Below are 23519 nucleotides of genomic sequence, written 5' to 3' on the forward strand. Positions count from 1 at the left end.
TAGTAATTCTTTCTACTGGGAATGACAGTTTCTCCTATCCTTCTTCCCTTATTCCATCTCTGAATGTCCAAATTGACTATACCTTTCCAAAATCTACAGTAGCCCCCACAAAATAGAAAGCTCCAGCAATGCCATCACAAACTTCTCTAATTCCCCTAAGCACGCTTGCATTTCAATAACAGTTCATACCTACTAGTATGTCCTTTATCTCTTTCTATAATACATAACATTTATTTCTGCCCAAGTAACACCTTCTATAGTAGATGGTGACTCTGATCTAATTCAGTTCTTTATCCACTAGAAAATATAATATGCCTTATACAAAAAAATATAATAACTACTGGAAAAATAGCTTTAAACTTCAACTCACAAAGGTTTAAAGTCCTAAGTTCTTAGAGGACAAAACAAGCCCATAGCTTTTGCTAAATACTTTTCTTTTTTCTTTACTTCATTTTTGCCTGTTTCCTAGTTCCTACAAGAAGCTCATAACTGCCACTTCAGAAAGTCATTTTGAGCTATTAGTTCTATGCGCAAAATAACATCAAAGGATAAAGTAGTAATAATTATCTCTAGGAATATATTTCAATCAAATGAAACAGCTTGCCCAAAAAAATTAAATAGAAAGCCCTCTCCTGTTAGGTACTTTGAAAATTTTAGAGGGTGATTAAAACTACCAACAATTATAGTCAGGTATGGTGGTATATGTTTCAGCACTCGGGAGATTAAGGCAAGAGGTCACAAATTGGAGGCCAACCTGGGTTACATAGCAAGACCCTATCTGAAAATGAATGAATAAATAAACAAACAAACAACTGTGATCACAAAAGGTTTGTAAAGAAAAAAAAATTATCTTAAGAAAGGACACTGTCTTGAAAGGAGCATCTGAAACCCATCCTTTGTTTAAAGGGGCGACCAAGAAGAACATGTCACAATGACTCAAAATTTAGTGAACAGATCAGACAAGTATCTCTGGGTACAAATGATAATGTCAAAACAGTATAAGAGCAAGAATGATAAAATGTACATCAGGTGTCCAGAACAAAGAGATACACTTATCCTAAGGCAAATTTAAACCAAACCCCCAGCCCACTTTTTCACCATAAATACCCTTCATGTTAGAGCGCTCAGTACCTCCTTCTTAGGTGTCCCTGCACCCATAGCTGATTGTGCACTATCCTTTCCTTTGCTTTACTAATAAGTTTTCTTAGTCTCTACTTTGATGTGTCCTAAAATTCTGCTCTGCACCAACAGTCTTGAATACAGCACCCAAGGACCAGGATAGAGGCCACCTTCCTTTTGTAAAGCTCTCTGGAGCCTCACCAGTTTGAGTAACAAAATCATCCTTTCTCAAAATTGATAGTTGATGCTGGGGCTATGATAAAGTTTAGTACTTTGACATGTGTTTGGGAAGATGTTTCACTTAGTCTCGGTTATGCAAATTAACGACTATTTTGCAATCTATTAAATTAAAGTCACTGAGTATCTTATCACATATTCACACAGGGTGATTAAAGATTTTTACATGGTGAGCTGTTAAGTCATTTAAAACAAAGTTCCAAAATTATTACTAATCAAACTTGTGCTTTAAAGTAAAATTTTGAATTCCATTCACAAATTTATAGATAGCATACGGGAGATACAGGAATAAGTAGAAAACCCAAAACATGAAAGTGTTTGATGTCCCCACTCCAGAGGAACTAATACAGAAACCTTAAAGCAACAAAGGTTAACATAAGAAGGGGATCAGGAACCAGTGTAAAGATCAGTTACAAATCAATCAACATGGGCTGTAATACATGTATACATGAAAGCAATGCTAGGAATATTCTGTATAGCTATCCTTAACGCAACTAGCAAAAATGCTTTGTCTTCCTTATTATGCTTATGTCTTTTCTTCAACAAAATTAGAGATAAGGGCAGAACAGGTTCTGCCTGGAAGTGAGGAAGGGAGGGGGTAGAGGGGGGAGGGGGGTGAAATGACCCAATGTATGCACATGTGAATAAACAAATAGAGATTCTATTTTAGAGAGGTTGAAGACATGTTTGGTGGGGGAAAAAAAAACCAAATTTATAGATAAGCTGTATAACTATTCATACTTTTTAGAAAAACTTTATGTAAGAGGACAGAATCAATTACTGCTGAAACTATGTTTCTTTTACATAAGTATCTTTTTAAAAAAAACCCAATAGTTCTCAGTTTAATACACATTTTACATATCAAAATTTCCTATAAGGTATTAATCTGTCCTAAATTTGTTAAGGAAAACAATTTGCAAAATTCTCAAAGGAACTGCATTTATAAATTTTAAACAATATCCCAGTAGATATCAAGATCACTGAAAATGGAGGGGGAGTAGAGAACTGCTTATATTCACTACAGTTAGTGTCTACAAACTTTCATTAACTGGCACTTTTTAAAAAGTTTTACACTTTTATCTAGCAAGGGTAGTATAAAATTTCACAAAGAATAAACTTGTTAATTTGAGGAGTCCCAGAAGACACTGTCAGTTTAAGCGGTCTGACTTGGTTTTCAAATAACAGGTGAAACCTGATCCCTCTTGCGACCTCTTCAAGTTTGTGTAGGAACCTACTTAAATTTATTTGTTGATACTGGATACTGCTGGGTTATACCACAGTAAAAAAAGGATAATTTTAATAAATTATACATTCAAATGGAATACACAGGTTTTGAGAGCAACAAAGACAGAAGAAATTTTTACAGATTTCAATTATATTCAAGCTGTTCCTTACAAATTTAAATTCTTAATAGAGTATCACACATAGGAGCTAAAAACAAAGTTCCTTAGGCAACACTTCTACTAAATTTCTAATCAAGCTTGCAATTTAAAAACAAAATTTTTAAATTCATTCAGCATCTAATAAGTCACTACTTGAAATTTTAATATAAATTTAACATATTTCATTAAAATATTTCAATTAACTAGCAAGTTCCTTTTTAAACTTATAAAAATAGTTTAAACTTATAAAAATAGTTTATGCTGGGTATTGAGGGGGTGGGGGGGGAGAGGGAGGGGGCGGAGTGGGTGGTAAGGGAGGGTGGGGGCAGGGGGGGAGGAATGACCCAAGCCTTGTATGCACATATGAATAATAAAGCAAGAAAAAAAAAAAAGTGTTCACACAAAGTGACAAGCTTAATACTAAGTTTTCAAAGACATGAACAAAGAATGTAATTTAATTCATTCAATGAGAAATTAATAATGAAATATGAGAAATGTCCAGTTTCATTAGCAATTAAAACAGTTTGAAAAAACATAATTTTATTATCACTAATATAAAAGAAAAATTAAATGACTAATGATGAGATCATGTTGAAATTGTTATATTTGTTGTCAGTATAAATTACTCAAAACATTTATGAAGTTATTATGCAATAAATATAAAAGTTGTACAAAAAAAAAGAGATAACCTACAGAATGGGAGAAAATATTTACAAATATTTTCTTCTGACAAGGGGAAAATACCCAAAATATATAAGGAGCCCAAACAACTGAATAACAAAAATACAAACAACAACAACAACAAAAAAATATTCACATGAAGCATTTGAATATTTAATAAACTCATACCTAAATGAGTTTTTAAATTTTTACATACAAAATGAGAAATTTAATCTCTAAAGTATATTTTAGAGTAATTTTTAATATATTAAAGTACATTTTAATAGACATATTTGCAAGATATCCGATCTTCCACTTGATTTATTAAATTGTATCAACATACAATACTTAAATTTGTTTTACAGACTTCTAAGTCAGAAATAAAATCAAATAAAGTACAGGGAAAGCTCTTTGACTGTAAGGTTCAGGTCTAAATTCAACTTCAATTCAACATGCAATTCGTTAGTGTAATGCTAGCACACTAAAAGCTCAAAAAAACAATAGCAGTTGGAATTGAAGTGGCTAATCTATGGTAAGGTAGAAAAAACGAAAAGCAAAAGCTATCTTAGAATTTTAACTTCTGAAATTGGAGGAAAGAAAGAATGGGCTGCTATGTATTGTTACTGAACATAGACATTTATAAAATAATCCCTGAAACTCAAGTTTAGTACAAAGAATTTAACAGTTTCTGGGCACCCAAAGATACAATTTTGCTCTACCAGTCCCTTGGTACAATGATAGTTAACTTTCCTTAATTATCCTAAGACCAGTCTAGGGATTTACTCACTTCCATGTGATAAGCTAATCCAGTGTTTCTAGGTGCAGAGCTGAACAACAGCTTGGAATATCAAAACAGCAACAGATATGATACATACGAGTATTGTCAAAAGTATTGAAAGCCACGTTTAGCTTGATCTTAATATGACTGAGTTTCTACTGACTCAGAGTCGCTAAAGCCAAAGCTACAATCATAATACAGCAAACCTCTCAAGAAAAGTGTCAGAGGAGTAAAAGAACTATGAAGGTTATTCACAGATACACTTACAGATCCTCGGAGAAATAAAATTGGAACTCCAATTCCAAACTTTTCCTTTAAGATATCCACAGCAGATAGCAGCAGCAATGCCTGCGGACCAAAGTCCAGTGATGTATCATCTGAGTCACTAATGGGATAACAATGATTCAATCTAAATGAAAATAACAACACATTAAGAAAGCAAAGAGGAAGCATGAACCTTTGGAAATAAAAAGATTTAGTGTAATAACCACATAAAAAGTATCTCATGTGCTAACTGCTTCAGAAACTGCAAATGAAGTTTATTATAGTCAAGTGCATGTGAAATATCTAAAACATAAAAAATAATTCATAATGCAGCATCACGGATGCTATGCTAATTGTTTCCCTCTAGTGTGATAGAAGCCAAGTTTCATAGGAGTGCTCCAGACCTCAGAAGACAAAAACAGTTCAACAAAGCACAGCTGCAGATTCACAGCTAGAGTAGCTTCACTTGATTATATAAATACTGAACTAATGTGTTTTGTTGGGAAAAAAGGCAGGGAGGGTTATTGCCCAAAAAAAAGAGAAAAAATGGAAAAGAAAATGGGCAGGGGTTTGTTTGCTTTTTGCTATGCTGGAGATGGAAAAAACAGTTTTAACTTAAAATAAAATCTCCTATGCAACAAACTGTTGGCTTAAACTCTAGTGCCTATAAGACACACAAAGATTATAAACCTTCCCTTTAGCAAATTATTTTTTTAAATTTTATTAGGATATATTAATTATATAGGGGGGATTCATAGTGACAATTCCAATGAGACTTATATTGCACAGTATTTACATTGCCCCCATCAGTTAAATTCTTAAGTCATCCTTCAGACAGATTTGAAACTATTACTAATGCAAATGAGAATTCTTTAGGTTGAGAAGAAAGGAATCCTTGGAGACAATCAACAAATACAGATCAATTACTTAATTCAATTATTTTCCTTATAATAAATGTATTTGTAAAGCATAAGAATACATTCAATATTCCAGATAAAATAATGTGTTTGGAGGGGAAAAAAAAACCCAAGAAACTATGCTTAGGTTTATTCTCCTGTTCTAACCTCCTAAGTAGGAATCCTTACTTCATTTTCTCTTCCGAGTACTTAAAAGGCTCTAATTCCCATAAAGTATGACCTACACTTCATTTTACCAGTTTAAATATATGTATTATTGTAATTATTACTAAATTCTAAAAATTATAAATTAAATGAAAAATTTTAATTCTTCATTATTATCTAAAACTGTTGGGATGGTATGGGGTGTTTTGTTTTGTTGGTGGTACTGAGGTTTGAACTCAGAGCTTTGCACTTGCTAGGCAAATGCTCTACCATATGAGCCATGCCTCCAGCCCTTTTAGTTTTAGGTTATTTTTCAGACAGGGTCTCACATTTCTGCTCAGGATGGCCTATAACCATCATCCTCCTGACTATGACTCCTGTGTAGCTGGGATTATCTCTGTGTACCACCATATTCATTTTATTTGTTATGATAGAATCTCACTAACTTTTTTAACCTAGGCTGGCCTCAAACCCTGCTTATTCTAATCTTCACCTCTTAAGCAGCTGGGCTTACAGGCATGAGCCACTGCATCTGCCTAAAATTATTTTTAATTTCCAGATACATAAGAACTTTTTGTTAATCCTCTCATTTACTTGGAAACCAACTGCATTCTGGTCAGAAAATATGGTGAGTTGGATACCAATTAACTAGAAATTGTTGAGACAAGCAACACTCTAATACAGGAATCAGAAAACTTCCTAATGGGCAAGATAGGAAATATGCCAGGTTTTGTGATCTATAATAAGCTTTGTAGGCAACTACTTAACTCCAGCTATAAACAAAAGGGCACAGCTGTGTTTCAAGATAATTTTATTTACAAAAAAACAAGCAGCAAGTGGATATGGGTTGCAGGCCATAGTTTGTCAGCCTAATAGGCCATAGTCTGCTGCTCTAATACATTGTCAATATTTATAAATACTCCACGTATGCCGAGAACTACAGATTCAGCGTTTGCCAATCAGTACACTACAAACAGACTGTAGGTGTGCACAAAAGTTAATTACTTTAGATCTGGAGTTCTAGGCAGAATCTGGATCTGCAACTTGGTCCAGTGTGCTATACATATAATTATCATTTGCTATGAGGGTCACAGAGTAAAAATACTCGTTATGCATTGCTCTAGTTGATTGGTATAGGGTTCTACATGCTACATGTCTCAAAAATCACACTTATTATTGTGTTGGCCAAATTTTCTTAACCTACCAGATTAAAAGAATGTGTATTCATTCTGTTGCTCTTGGGTGGCTCATTCTATAAAAATAATTAGATCCGGTTTACTGATAGTCCTGTTCTATCTTGTTACTGATTTTTTTCTGTCGGTTGCTAAGAAAAGACATTGAAGTCACCAACTGTAATTACAGATTCCTCTGTTTCTCTTTTAGTGCTAGAAATTCTTTTAAGTACATACTTAGGATTATGTCTTCCTGGTTATGATGGTTAATTTTATGTATAAAACTGGCTAGGCTGTGGTGCTTCGATGGTCAAATGCTAATCTAGTTGTTGCAGCAAAAGCAGTTTGTAGATGTGATTAGTGTTTATAGGCAGCTGTCTTTAAGTAAAGGAAATTATCCTCAATAATGTGGTTAAGTCTAATCCAATCAGTTGAAAGCTTCAGAAAAAACTGGGGTTTGCTGGAGGAAGAACTCTGCTTCAACTCTGCAATATCAACGCTTGCCTGAGTTTCCAGACTACTGGCTTACCCCACAAATTGTAAGACCTGACAACTGTGTAAGCCAATTTCTTAAAATAATTTCCCCCATCACTCTTTCCTCTTCTCTCTCCCTTCTTTCTTCTCTTTTCTCTTTCTTCCTCCATCTTCCTTTCTGCCCCTGCCACATTTTCTCTCGTGTGTGTCTGTATGTATATATGGTATTTTTGACCATTTCCATTTCCATTTATATTTACAAACTATTGTTTAGATTTAGGTCTACCACTTTATGGTATATCTACTGCATAAACCAAAATGCTTGAAACTGTTCATTTTATTCTAAATAGATATTCATTACTTTAAAAAACTAAAATACATATCATTTGGTAAAACTTAAATTCAACTTGATTTGAGAAGAAAGAGTAATAAAGACGTTTAGAATGTCCATCAAGGAGAAAGCCTTACCTGGACCTGCAATTATCACAACATTTTTCAGTTCCCATAATACCCAAGGACGCCTTTCTTAGTTTTTTGTCCTCAAAATGAGACAAGATGATTCTGTCCAAGAGAAAAATTTTAATTAAATATAAAAGGACAAATATATATGTATATATGCTAAATGCACTGCTAAAATGAAATAAAAATCATTGTTAGTTGATTTACCTGGAGCCTTGTTATTTGACTTCAGTTTATTAATGCACAAAGTTGCCTTAAAAATTCAGCACACATAACATCAACAAAATATTCTTTCAAAATACTTCCAATTGCTTAGCAAAACATTTTTTTAAAAAAAATCAGCACCCTCTACAATAATGAATATAGAATTTTTAAACCTGTTAAAATCACCATAAAAAGAAGACTAGGGTAGAAAGGAGAAAAACAGAGGAGGGGATGAACCAATTTGGGTTATAATACATATATACACGGAAACGTCACAATGACAAAGTGAAACACCCTGTATAGCTAGAAAAAACAGAGAACAGGAAGGCAAAACAGGTCCTGTCTGGGGGGGGTTGGTGTCACTGAGATTGGGGAGGATACAAGGAAAGGGTAGAGGAGGGTGAATGTAGTGGAAATATTATGTACTCATGTATGTAAATGGAAAAATGAGACCTGTTGAAACTGTTCCAGGAATGGTGGGAGTGGGGATAAAGGAGAGTGATAGAGGGGGTGAATTCAACTATGATATATTGTAAGAATTTTTGTAAATGTCACAGTATACCCCCAGTAAAATAATAAACAAATAAATAGATAAATAAATAAGTGAAAGAAAATAGAGCACAACAAAAAATAAATAAATCAGAAAAAAATAGAAATAAAACTCAGCATCCATAAGCCCATCCTCTAAATTAATGCAAAATAAATAATACATACTGTCGCCTACATTTGTTGGAATGAAGATATTTTTCCATCTTTGCCATCATCTTTAATTTGTATAATCGAAACTTTTCATTACATATCTCAATAAAGTGGTGCCTGTCAATTAATATGTAAAACTGAATTAAAAATTTATTATTTTATTTATTACTATTACATAACCTACACATTCCTATCAGCATAAAGAACATTTCTATTATTCCAGAAAGTTCTCTTGTATTCCTTCCCAATCAGTGCCCCCCAACAAAAGGCAAACATCTATGATTTTCATAAAAATTGCTTTTTAAAGAATTCGCTCTACATCCAAGTATAACTTCCTTGGCTGATTTTGAAAAATTACTATTTACCCTATAAAATTCTGCATTTGATTTCTATGCCACACATTTTTTGGTTTCTAGCAAGAAATAGATATATATGAAATATTAAACTAAAAGCATCTACATAAGGAATACTAGATGACACTCATCACTCTAATATGAGCCTTCATTCCTTCCAGCTCTGCAGAGGACTTCTTGGGCCTCTCTTTGTACTATGAGGTACTTGGAGATCAGAACTGTTTTCCTTCTCAATACATTATAACTGATATTTCTGCCATAAAACTAAATTTACTTAAAACTGTTAAATAACATGAAAACTATGATTTTTGTTTTCACAGCACTAAGGGTTGAACGCAGGACGATGCACATGCTAGGCAGACACTCTACCACTTCAGCCATGTCCCCAGCTGGCTGATCCTTTTTTCTTTAAATATCAATACTGCTGTAACTCATTCTCACCATAAATTCCATGAATATCAAATATATCATATGATGGGAATCTTCCAAATAGATCTACACTTGTTTCCAAGAACAAATAATAGCCTGGGTAGAATATTTTCATGTACCGAAAAAGGACACAATGATTTAACCTATAACATCTAAGTGACAATACTGACCATCATCAAAATGGATTTCATTCACTAATAAAAAACTTTGACTCTCCAATCTTCTGACTGATCAAAATATCTCTGTATAATTCAAGGGGTTCTAGAAAGTCTGAAGGCAAAAATGATCTGTTATTCAAAAATATTCTTGTCACTAGACACTACCACATTGACACTAGTTCCTAGGTTAACCATCAAATGTCATTTATTTTAGCTCAAGGGCAAAAAAAAAAATCCTTCCTTTTTGTCTTATTTTATTGGTTTTTGTTTTGTCTTGTTTTGTTTAGTCCAACTCTTCCTCCTGAGATAGAATGAATAAAGAAAACAAAAACTCAAATCCTCAGAACTAAATCCTCTCATAAATATGGTTTGGATGACCTACATTTAACTAATTTCCTCAGTGTTCAGAACAAATATGAGAAAAAGAAACTACAAGTCAGCAATCAAATGAATATTCGTTGTTCTTTTGAAATTATAAAAATAGCTAAAGTATAATATTCCACAGAATAAAAACAATTTGAAAAAATTCTAAAAAAAAACACTATTAACAGAAATCACTTACAGCCAAAGATTTAGTTTATTGGGATTATTTTACAAATTACTGTCTTTAAAAAAACCAGACAATAATTTGTAAGATAATCACAATTGAGCATAAGTAGGGTTTAACTAACATAGCAGTAAATGTGGCCACTGGGACGTTGCCTGTGGTATGGCTTCTGCAATAAATAATATAAAAGTGCATGATAAAGAAGTATAAAATTGCATAATGGGGAGTGAGGTTATAAAACTCAGTGGAGAGCCTTGCCTAGCAAGGGTAAGGTCCTGGGTTCAATTCCTAGTACCCCAAAGACTAAAATTTTTGTAGTCACAATGACCTTTTCAGTTGAGAGCTAGCAACTTCATTTATTTCCTTCCAGAAGAGGTTTCTCAACAGGATGAAACAAATCCATCCTCAATCCTTGCTCTATTCTTTTTATCTTGACTTACCCTGTAGTTATCATTTCTTTAGGACTGATACAAAGAATCACCTATCTACACTAAAATTTTAAGTCCTTGGCCCACTATTCACGCAGGTTCAACATCCATCAAAAACCTAGTTTGGCCTACAATTGTAGCATCTGCACCAAACGTGTAGATATTTTTCTTGTCATTATTCCCTAAATAATTCAGTATAACAATTATTTACATAGTGTTTACTTTATAGTAAATATTATAAGTAATCCAGAGATGATTTAAACTAGATGTAAAGATGTACACAGAATATAAATACTGCACCATTTTATATAAGGGACTCAAGCATCCTTGGTTTTTAGTATCCAGGGGTTCTGGAACCAACCCACTCCATGGATACCAAGTAAGAATTGCATAGATTTTCTGGCACCACTACTGTGACTGGTATAAAAAAAAAAAAGAGGATGAGAATTGTTCTGTATAAGAGGATGGCTTTATTGTCTGTATGTTAAGAAGCAAAATCTACTGATTATTCCTAGAAAGAAGAGCTTTAAATTCGCTAATAATTTGAAATTAACTCAAATACTTTCTTGTAAAGACAGAAAGAAATCTACAAAGTCAAAGCAATAAATGTTTTTACCTAGTTACGTTAAAGTCTGCTGGAGCCCAGAGTAAATGACAAGAACTTTGAAGTCCATCACGGCCTGCTCTACCGATTTCCTGATAATATGATTCCATTTCCTTAGGAGCACCATAATGAATGACTTTGCGAATGTCAGCTTTATTAATGCCCATTCCAAAAGCTATAGTAGCTATGACACACTGAGAATAAATGACAACATAGTTTGACAAACTTATTTAGCAGTATGAAACTTTTTAAGAAAATCATTCACTAAAGTCCCTGGCATAAAACTGAATTTAATATAATCTCAACCAATCACTTACACATTGATTATCTTTCTGGTTTACATATTAAGGATTAGCAACCACAAAATGGGATTTCTGTTCATTCTCTATAAAAAGTAGCAAGAAAGTAGTTTCTCTGAACACTTGTGAATGAGACAAAATATTTAAAATATTTTTATATTAAATATTATATGAAGTTTCAAGTGTCATTTGAATACAGAATATTTTATTCTTACATTATTCTAAGATGGAAGTTTCTCATTATAGATGATGCAGTTAGACATGATTTTATCTCTACATCTTTAAGATGATAAAAGATATGAATACCCAATATGTATAAGTATTTGAGATAAAACTGACATTATTGGGAGAAAGTTTCAGGAAGAATTACTGCTAAGTATATAGAAAACTAAAAACTATCTTAAAAAGTATTTGTATGAAAATGCAAAAAGAAAAATAGCCATAATGTAGTAAGGAATTAAAGGTAAAAGCATTTAGAGTAACAATTATGTAAATACTTGAGTAATATCTAACTAAAATTATGATATAAAGTTGGGAGGAAAAGGATTAGAACACATGGACAGGGTGAGGAAAATAGCAGTGAGCTATATGGAAGAGATGTAAACTTTTAACTTTCATAGTGGGAAGTCAATCCAGCTTAAAACTAACAAGCACTGAAATAGCAGTATTCACAAATTAAGGCAAAATACAGCCGTAAACCTAAAGACTTAGCTAAAAAAGAGCTGGTAGTAGGAAAGAGAAGAAGGGAAGGCATGAGGGGCTGAAGTCTTTCACTGAAAACATGATAGAACTATTTACATGTATAACTGCTAAAAATTAAAGTACCATTGGTAAAAAAAAAAAAAAGACATTGACTAAGATATGCCAGGAGAAGGAAGACAAAAAGAAAGGATATAAGGAAAGATGAGGAGAAAGTAAAAGCCAAACAAGTTAAAGGATGCATGAAAAAGATAAGAACAAAGTGAATACATGAAACAAATACTTAAATGAATATAATGAGCATAAGATTTGGACAAAGATGAGGCACTTAATAAGTCAAAATGGAAAGAGATTACTACAAATAAAATAAATTCCTTAGACAAAAACTTAATAAGTACAGAATAATAATTCTAATTTTAATCATATTATTTTCATATAAAGTCAAACAATGCACTGGCTTAATTTTCAAACTATGCTTATAAGCTTTCAGGTATAAATAAAGATATTTCATCAAATAAATTATTCACACCCTCATTCCAGAAGGAAAAGAATTTATGGCATCTTGAAAAGGCAAATAAAAATACAAAAGGATATAAAATCAAGAGTCAGGATGAAATTTAAGAATGGTCACAGTCTAAAAATGCAAATCCATATCCCAATGTGGCTGGATTTTGTTATAAAAATGAGAAAGAAAATGCTTAATTTTTTCTGAAATTATAAAATAGAAAGCTTTAATCTAAGATATTAGGAACTGGGGAGTTCAGTTCTACTTTTAAGTCCACAGTAAAGTATAAATCCACTTTTAAAAAAAAAGTGAATAATTAAAATTCAGCACATTTATGCATTCAGTAAGTACTCAATAAATGCTGAATAACAAGTAATCAATTCAAAGAAGACCAAACTGTTCAATATAGATAAAACAGTCTCTTTCTCTCAATTTCTCTCTCTCTGTGTCTTTCAGTCTCTCTCTCCCTCTCACATACATGTGCATACACACACTCTACAACCACCACTCACATACACATACCTCTTCAATTTGGGTATAACTAAAGATTACTGGGGATTTTCAAGTCATGTTTCAAAATATTGCTTTAATGAGGTAATATATCAACAGGACAATCAGATGCATACAAAGTTTCTCATCAAAATGCAACCCAGATATAGTCTGTACTCTTGTGTCTTTGGGAGATGTTTTAGTCTAAATGAGTAATTAGTAATACTTTAAGACAGAAGAAACCGTAAGTCCACTAATGGCTTGAAGACAGATCATTAAGATTTAGTAGCTGCAGCTAACAAATTTTACCTGACAATTTTCAATCCTGAGATAATGTAAAAAAATTAATTCACAAATCAATATAAAATCTCTAATTAGTTAAGATAGCTCTTCCTAGTTGTGGAAAGAGGGCAGAGAAATGCCTCTTTGGGCAAGTGTGCATTATAGCATACCTATGCATAGTGACCTTTATAAACAGTAGATATGAGCCACACTTAGGAGAAACACTGTTTGGACCACGTTGGCTTGAGGTGGTTAACAACTACTTGTCACAGGGAGGGATGGATAGCGAGGAAAACGACAGAGCTGAAGTTAAGTTCATCTTTTAATTTGAAAGGAGACAGGCTTACTGTGACAAGAGTGGATATGATGCTAACAGTGTCAAGTTATTGACTTAAAACTACTTGTGTGACTTGAATTTAAATCCTCCCAGAGAGCCTCTGTAACACCCACTGAGCCAGGCAAACATCACAGTGACATCACCTATAATAATTTCATCATTTCCAACTCGTGAAATCAAGCCCATTCAGTGTTGCCAGTACAATGATTCTGTAATGCCAGTCCATCACGAAAACTGTGGCACTCTAAGTTTTTTCATTTCTTTTTGGCAGCACAAGGATGTGAACTCAGGGCCTCATGTTTGCTAGGCAGGTGCTCTTACCACTTGAGCCGCCAGCTGTGGCACTCTTAAGTATTAAAAGATACCTACAGACTGTCTTAGAGATAGAGAGGCTCCCAGACCCCTTTTCCCTCACATGAACCAGAATTTTTTCTACTTTAATCTATTGTACCTATTAGATAAATTTTCATTTAAATTAAAACTTCTAAGGCTAAAGTAGTCAGTAAAAAATATAGAAATATGACACCAAATCCAGGCTGCTCCTGTCCAACTAACACATTCAACATTCTTCCTATAGTCTCTAAGAGTTCCTCATGTCCTTTTATCCATATTTTGTGCTACTGATACCCTCAGTTTTCTTCCAGTCATGCCAAGTCTCTCATGATTTCCTGAGCCCAGAATGAACTCTTTATACCTGCTATTCCTTTCTAGAATTGTAAACCAAGTCATCTGCACTCATCAACTACTAGCCTGGGAAACTTGGCAAATTTCTAATGACATGTTCAGACTCTACTCAAATTGCCTTTTCCTGGAAGGGCCAATCCCATTATAAAACCTACCTTGACAGAGCTAGTCCATCCTCTGTGTACAGTTTACCATTTACACAACTGTGCAACAAGTTTATTCATATACCTACCTTTCACATAACACACAAATCCCCCTCTATAGGAGGGACTGCATTATACTAAATACACACAAAAATAATTGCTCAATAAATATTTTCTACCTAAATGTTTGAGAAATATCTGCTTTCCCTATGGAGCATACAGAGTAATGGTGATCCTCAGACCTGAATTTCATCTCTCATGAACCTATGATGAACATCTTTCCTTGTTTTGAAATCCATGCCTGCGTGGTATGTCGCACAAGCTAACTTCAGTTTCCTGAGTTCAGCAGTGACTTGTTCTGTCATTTTTCTGGAAGGACAATAGATGATTGTTGGACCTTCAAATTCCCAGTCAGAGCTAGAAAAAAAGAACAAAAACCAAACATATATTATATGTATGCTTCAGAACAATTTGGGTTTTATTTTACTTAATTTCCTTTTTCTATTTCTAAGTAAAAGACTAAAAGGATAAAGCATATTAAAAAAAATATTTAATTGCATGAAAACCTAAAACATCATGGAGAGCCAAATATAACCTTGCATTCAGATTTGATACAAATTAAAGTTAAAACCAGACAAAGAAAGTCAGTTTTTAAAAACTTCTAAACTATTAATATAAATATTTCCGGGAAGGTAATGCACTGGATTAACAACTAGTCTTGATTTCCATAAAAGGTAAATGAACAATTTACAGAAGAGTATACATAACATTTGTTACATGGATCCTTACTCTCTCTGTGATCATAAAGTTAAGTTGATACATCTATTTACTAAAAAACAAAAAATTTTCTTATACTATTGAAAGATTGCTTTTAAAGTTCAAAGAAGTATTTACTAATAATCTTGAGACTATGAATGTTTTAAAAACATTTGTTAAAATGTCTACTGTAGAAACTTGTTTACTTGTGAAAAGTGTAAATATTGATTTTCAAAGAACATTTATTTCCTCAATATATACATTTACATGAGTGTACTCATTTAAGCTGACTGAATCAATGCAAAAACACTGTACTATTTTAAGATATATTAAAGGGTATTTAATTATAAATTAAAATTGATTCAATTTCAATTTTAAGACTCTACCTTATAAAAATACTTGTATAGCTACAAAAGATACATGAATACCAATATTCATAACCAAACTATAATAGTCAAAAGTAAGCTAGGCATGGTGGCGCATTCTACAATCCCAGCACTGGGGAGTGTGAGGAGGAAGACAGCAGACTCCCCCAAAACAAAGCAAACAAGACAAACAAACAAAAACATAAGGGCACTAGAGCAGCCTGAGTATACTTACTATATTCTTGTTCTGTTCTGAAGACACGACAAAGTCCTACATTTAAATTATTCCTGAAGGTGCTCAGGAATAACTATAGGGCTTCCTTAATCTAGGACTTATCTTTTCTTACTTTTATCCCTTTCCAGAAGAGAAAAACACTAATGATGCTCTTTAAACGCCATTGCCTGGGATTTGTTTTGTGTTTATATTGGTAGGAAAAACATTATTCTAATGTGTTTGAACTATAGAACACATTCCACAACATGAAAATATTACAAGCTTTTCACCGAGCAGACATGGAAAATAACAAAACAAACAGAGAAAAGTTCCAGTGAAGTTCATCAGTAAAATAATGTGTAGCTTACAAAGCAGTTAGAAGGAGTTAACTAGCTCAGTCGTGTAAGTGTCTAGGATGCAGTCCTTGGAACATGATACAGGCTCCAACATATTTACAGGATGGCCTTTCTAAAAATGCCTTAAACTGAAATTAGGTAATTAGTAAACAGAATTCAGATGAAAGGCTCATTTTGGTTTGTTTTTTTTTGAATCTACTTTCCATCATTAAGAGCCTATGTCCTATTTATGCAACAATACAGAAATATAAAACAAAAATAAAAGAATTTGTTCCTGCCTTCAAAAATACACTTCAGTCACTGAATTGACTATGTAACAATATACCTGACTTGAACCAAAGCTAGGTAAAACTTGAAATGCAGTAACACGTATCACAAAGAAATACTAAAAATAAATAAATAAAATTAAATCAGCTCTTTAAAAAGAAAATAGTTACCAAAATTCATCAACCATTAAATCCTTACCTTGTCTTTTTTATAAGAAATGGCTTTAGATCCTGAAGAATATTCCCTGTTTTTCGTTCAACTTCTAAGTATAGATTTGGTCGATCAAAACCTGTACAGGTAATCTGAGGGTTTTTCAGGTTCAAGCAACGTACAATATCTTCCTGAACTGAAGAACTTGCTGTGGCAGTGAGTGCAACTATTGGAACCTAAATGAAGTGCAAATGATTTTGACAGAGATTGTTCTTAACAACTATAAGATGTAAGAGCCAAAAATACAACTTCAGAATTATGTATATATTGCTCAGTATTTGGGATCTAACTCAGGACTAGGCAAATGCTCTATCACTGAGCTACACCACAAGCTAAAATATTATTTAGAAAAAGAAAAGATATCTCCCTACTTACTTGTTTCTCAACCTTCTGAATACAATATTTACTTTTTAAAAATAAAAAAATCAGAAATCATTTAAGAAACCAAAGCCATCAGGTTTCCAATGCAATTTATCTTGTCTTATTCAATTAAGTCTATTTATTAGCGAAATAGCTACCTTATTCTTAACATTTATTAATCGGCAAGGGGTATATTATGCCTTATTTTTAACACTATAAAATTCACAAATTAGAAACCCTTCAATTCACTGAAAAATCTAACTATATAAAGTGTATTTTGGGAGGGGTCTCATATTAAATATACTGGATTATTGCTTTTCAGAGCTAGAAACAAAGCTCCCAATGACCTAGATGAACCTCTGCCCAGTTATACTAAGCTAATCAGTGGCATGTTATATATAAGAAATATATATAAAGTAAAACATATATTACTAATTGATTCATTAAGCAACCAAGTCATACGCTCTTTTCAGTCTAGCAAAGACTTCTTGACAAGATAAACAGCACAGAAGGTACCAGGAAAAACATTAACATGTAAACTTTCAGAAATTCAAAGGAAAAAAAATGCTTCCCATAAAACTAAATTTCATATTTTTATCCCTATTATAATAAAAAGTTATACCCAACTCTGCTTTCATATCATAATCAGGAAAAAAATGGAATTAAATCTTAAAGTATTCCTAAGTTATTAGTGCTCCACAGCTAAGAATACAATTTTCTTATAACAGGAAACAATATCCCCATGAAACAGTTCTTCAGATACATTACAGTTACCTTATAAAACAGCTTACAAAAATATCTTCTACATATGCTAAAATGTATGCACAACTGCCAGTTTGCAAAGAAATGAGTTTAACTCAAAATTAAAACAAGATACAATTTTTGGGGGGATAAGTATGATTAAAGTGCATAACATACATGTATGAAATTGTCATAATGAAACCCAGTATTTTGCACAATAAATATACACTAATTTAAAAAGAAAAAAATTCAACAAACAATAACTACTATGAATAAAAATAATAACAGATTTGACAAAACTTCAAGCATTGTTCAAACCTGGCATGACTTTCATGAGTTTAGAAAAATACACCTTATTTTTAATGACACACACAGAAAAGTATAGTTAAGAGCTAGGGTTGTAGCTCAGAGGGAGTGCTTACCTAGCATGTGTGAGGCTCTGGGTTTGATCACTAGAACTAATTAACAAACTACTTTTATAATTAATATAGCTTTACTGAAGTAAAAATGATCTTAAAAGTCACATAAAAAATAGTTTGGAAATTTTCTCAAATAAAAAAATCAAATCAAAACAAATGTGACCAGATAAACAGTACATTCTTTATTCTTAAATTCTGCTGAGATATTTTAAAATGCAACCCCGAAGTTAATTTTTTTGATTTCTGGTTTACAATCACACTGTTCTATGAATTTAGAATGTATACATAAAGACTTGTAGATGAACAACCCAGTTTTTGAAGAAACTAGTTTCTCTAGCCAAGCATTGATATAAATCTATCTATGTTAACATATAGATACTAACAAATATAAAGTTTAGAACACGGAACATTTAATAACTAGATGTATAATCCCAGCACTTAGAAGGTTGAGGCAGAATGATTGCAAGATTGAGGCCAGCCTCAGCTACATAGCAAGACCCTGTCTCAAAAAATAGCCGGGTGCTGGTGGCTCACATCTTTAATCCTAGCAACTCAGGAGGTGGGGATCAGAAGTATCATGGTTTGAAGCCAGTCCAGGCAAATAGTTCAAGAGACCCTATCTCAAAAAACCCTTCACAAAAATAGGGCTGGTGGAGTGGCTCAAGGTGAAGGCCCTTAGTTCAAGCCCCAGTACCACAATAAGTAAATTAAAAAAACAAACAATAAGAAGAAATAAAAATTAGAAGATCTTAGAATATACACATTATAACCCTTATAACAGCAGAGCATTTTCATCTATTTAAGTGATAACCAAACAATTTATGAATTTACTTAATAAAATCTGTGTGTAACTGCATGTACAGACACAGTGTTGAATCTGCTTCTAAGCAGATAGAATGTCTGAGTGGAAATGGAGGGGGTAATCATGAAACATGACACAACTTTAAGAAGTCAGAGAAAGAACAGCACAGTAGTGAAACAAATCTAACCTGGACTCAGACTGCTTGAGTTCAAATCATGCCTTTACCACTTACTAGATGTGGGACTGAGCTGTATATTTAACTCTCTAAGCTGCCATTTCCTTCTGTATAAAATGATTAAAATACCACCACCAATCTCATCAAGTTGCTGTAAAGACCAAATGAGACAAAACATCAAAACATGTGAAGTGCTGAACACAGCACACAGTACATAGCAAGTACTCAATTATTAGTAATACTATTACTGCAAAAATTGAGAAGATTTCTGTACAGGGGCTGCAGAGATGTAGGCACTACTGGCAGGTTTGTCACTGACTTTGGCAAATGTGGAAGTTTTATTATCAAAAACATGAGTTGGACAAAGCTATGTGATTACTTCCATTTTGCTTAGAAATTTCCTATTTCAACAGCCTGCTAACAGTGAACATCACTATAAATTAACTCTTTCTCTTACAATATTTTAGAAAGTCACAGTTAAGACTGCTGCTCCTGCCAGGCATGGTGGTGCATACCTGTAATGCTGGCACTCAGGAAGTTGAAGCAGGAAGAAAGTGTGTTTGATGCCAGTCTAGGTTAGGATAACAAAATTGTGTCTCAACTAAAAACCAACAAGGAACACTTCAAAAATGAACAGAGGGCTGGAGCACAACTCAAGTGGTGTGATGCCTGCCTGGAGGCTCAATGCCCTGAGTTCAAACCCTACTACCACAAAAGAAAGGAAGTAAAAGATAAAACATAGAGCCTATGTTTACTTTACGATGTTAAAAATGTATAAACAAGGGTGAAACTTAAACACTATCACAGGCAGGTTATTAGAAGGGTGACCGCACATGCTTGTGGGCTGGGCCACTCCCAGGCCATGCTTGTAGTCACAGCATAATTTTTAACAGTTTGAACTTTTCAATTTTTAGAAGCAAAATGGTTGATACTGAATTATACTGTCACCTAGTTATAACAAGTTCTTAACTCAACGAAATTTATTATTTAAATTTGCAAGTCTTGATTGCATTGGTAATAGGCACCACGATTGTCAAAATAGACAATAAAATATAAGTTAGTATTATGACATCATAAATTTAGGAAGAGCTTTATCACATATTTCAGCAGTGTAGCACCCAAAGATTGAGAGAATTATAACTATGCCATCTACTTCCAAATTTGGGTCAGTTGCTAACTCTAACTCTATACTCCACAATACACACAGAATTTATGGATTCATTCCCTCATTCTAAATGATTGTTGAGTGTCTATTATGTGCTGATCTTTTCATGGGCACTGGAGAGAAAAGTAAAAGCAAGAACCAACTTGTCTCGTGATCCTCACAGTTCCTATTTGAATGTTAAGTCTATTTGCTTAGTCTAGCTTCTCTTTCTCAAGGCTCACTTTGGTGAGTCCCTCCAAATGAAGAGTTTAAAAATGGCTGTCCTGCTGGAGGAGTGGTTCAAGTGGCAGAGCTCCTACCTAGCAAGGATGAGGCTAAGTTCAACCCCAGTAACACAAAAAAAAAAAAAAAAGTTGTCTTAGTGTAACTAGAATTAGAAAAATAACACCAAGAACAGTGAAAAAAATGATAGCCCTAAAACCAACAGGTGGCATTTCAACCCTTACCAAATACAAAGGATTCTTGAAAACACTAAGGGAAAAAGTTTCCTAGCCATTGCTTGACATAAGGAATATGCTATAGTTAATCACTCCAAGAAATGAAAATGATCCAATCATGCCCACACTCAAACACAACAGATTTAATTCCACCTGAAAAACTTAAGACTGGCATAATGTATTTTAAACTCCTTTAAGTCAATCCTTCTAGAAACAAAAGCCTAGGAAAGGATTACAGAAAGCAATCTTCCTAGTTTCCAAAAGCTTATCTTTATCCATTCTAAACTAGTGGAAATCACTGCTCTTGAGCACTGTATCTAATAACTGTCACATCAGAAATCCCCTTCTCTATCACATATACTATGAACATTATTAATCTTCCTGTATGATTTGTATCACTCCATACACCATGAATTATTTGGTACTATTGCTTCTATTTTTACAGATATGGATCTAAACTCCTTTACAAAATTATGACTTATCTGAAGGCAGAAACTACGTTTCATACCACTTTCAAATCATTTCCTTTAGAAATTAGCACAATGTCCTATGGTGTGGTTATTTATTGCCTAACTCTTTCATAAATACTTCTATGGGGAAATTTCTTTTTTGATTCTCAGCTTTTCTGATCAGAATTCATTCATTCACTCAATTATTTACTAAGCATCTACTATTAGCCAGATACTCTTCAAGATTATATAAACCAAACACCCCAAAATCACTCCTGCTATATGGTGTAGATATAAAATATCCCCCACAAGGCTCACGTGTTAAAAGGCTCAATCTCCAGAAGGTAAATCCAGTCACTGAAAGGTGACTGGAACAATGGTTTAATACATTAATAAATTCATAATTTGATGGCATTATTGTAAAGTGATAGAAAAATTCAAAGGTGGGGCCTAGTTGAAAGAAGTAGATCACTGGAGCTAACCAAGACAACACCACCTGACACAAGGCCAGTGACACAGGTGGTGCTCAAACCACATTAGTTTGATTCTCCTATATATACTTGCTAGCTGGTACATTTGTTTGTTGTTGTCATCAGTTTCTAATATCTGCTCTGACAAAATCTTTATGAGAAGCCCACCATTTTAAAGACTGCTCTAAATTTGCTATTGTTATGCAAGATTTATGAGCAATGAGATTGAAAGAGACCATCTTACCAAAAGAATACAATTTCTAACACTTTTCTTGGTTTACTCATTCAACTGAAATTTGGGGCTCAGAAGGCACCAGTGCCTTGCTACTACCAGTGATCTCTAAACATCTGCCAACCATGTTTAGCCACTCAAAATTAACACAGTATTAGAAAACTTAGAGATAGAGCCACACAAATATATTCAACTGATTTTCAACAAGGTTCAAAAGCAATTCAACAGAGGGGCAACCTTTTCCACAAATGGTCTGAAACAACTAGAGAAAACAAGCAACCTCGACCGGAACCTCCCACCTTATACAAAACTAAATTCAAAATAGATCACATTCCAAAATGTTAAATACTTAAAACTACAGAAATTTTAGGAAGCAAACCACAGAAGAAAATCATCAAGATCTAGGGCAAAACAAAACGCACAATCCACAAAAGAAAAAAGAAGTTGATGAATTGAATTTCATCAAAATTTAAATTATCTGCTAAGTCACAGCATAAAAATGATGAAAAGGCAAGTCAAAACTGAAAGAAAATTTTTGCCAACCATGTATCTGACCAATGACTCATAACTATATTTTTAAACTCTTAAAATGTGACAGAAAAAGAACCTAAAAACAACCAATCCAGTATGTCAGACATTTCACCAAAGAGGCAAATTAGTACAAAAAAGATGTTCAACATCATTAATTATTAGAGAAATGCAAATTTAAAACACACAATATCACTCCACATCTATCAAAATGGCTAAAATTAAAAGCAGAAGACCAAACGATGGCAAGGATGACAAGAAACTACTGCTCATACACTGCTGAAGGGAATGTGAAATGGTATAGCTACTCTGGAAAGCATTATCGCAGGGCCTTAAAAAAATGAAACACAACCTTACCATAGGACCTAGCAACAGCATCCTGGGCATTTATAAAATGAAATAATGTGAGAAATAAAAACTTCTGTTCACAGGTCATTTAACCACTGATCTATTGAAGGATTTTTGACATGTATACACATAATCACAGAATCTTTATTCATAATAGCCTCAAAATGGAAAATAATCGAAAAGTTCTTTTAACAGGTGAATAGTTATATAAACTTTGGTCAATCCATATTATGGAATACTATGTAGTAATAAAAAGGAACAAAATTTTGAAATATGTGGCAACTTGGATCCATCTCAAGGGAACTATGCTAAGTGAAAAAAATAATTCCAAAAGGTAATAAACTGCAAGGTTTCATTTATGCAACATTCTCAAAATAACAAAATGATAGAAATGGAGAGCACATAAGTTGTTGGCAGGGGCTAAGATTAGGGGTGGAAAGGACTATGCAAGTGACTATAGAAGGATACTTCCAAGGTGCCTTGAGATAATGGAACAGTTCTCTATCTCACTTGCAGTGGGACATACACAAATCTTCATACAGGATAAAACTGTACGGAACAATACACAAACGTACAAATGAGTACTTACAAAAAATGGTGAATTATGATTAAACTCTAGATATCTACAAATGTCACAGTTCTAATTTCGATACTGAGCTACAGTCATGCACAACATTATCATTTGAGAAACAGGGTAAATATACATAGGACCTCTCCATACCATTTTTAACAATTTCCAGTGAATCTATAATTTCTCAA

General features: G+C 33.3%; 1 protein-coding gene across 8 annotated transcripts in view; it reads right to left on the minus strand.

Annotated features, from left to right (window-relative positions):
* The window catches only part of Wrn (WRN RecQ like helicase), a 131509-nt gene that overhangs the window by 34312 nt on the left and 73678 nt on the right, over positions 1-23519 (minus strand). For all 8 annotated transcript variants that reach the window (XR_012441458.1, XM_074054683.1, XM_074054682.1 and 5 more), the window contains 6 exons: positions 16623-16810; positions 14709-14883; positions 11041-11222; positions 8525-8626; positions 7616-7708; positions 4444-4585 (listed from right to left, as the gene is read on the minus strand). Coding sequence is in view for 7 of the 8 variants with exons in the window: in XM_074054683.1 (XP_073910784.1) it covers positions 4444-4585; positions 7616-7708; positions 8525-8626; positions 11041-11222; positions 14709-14883; positions 16623-16810 (882 nt within the window). In the remaining variant the exon portion in view is untranslated. The remainder of the gene's footprint in view (positions 1-4443; positions 4586-7615; positions 7709-8524; positions 8627-11040; positions 11223-14708; positions 14884-16622; positions 16811-23519) is intronic.

Source organism: Castor canadensis, chromosome 14 (assembly GCF_047511655.1).
Source record: "Castor canadensis chromosome 14, mCasCan1.hap1v2, whole genome shotgun sequence".
In the NCBI taxonomy this organism is placed as follows: domain Eukaryota; kingdom Metazoa; phylum Chordata; class Mammalia; order Rodentia; family Castoridae; genus Castor; species Castor canadensis.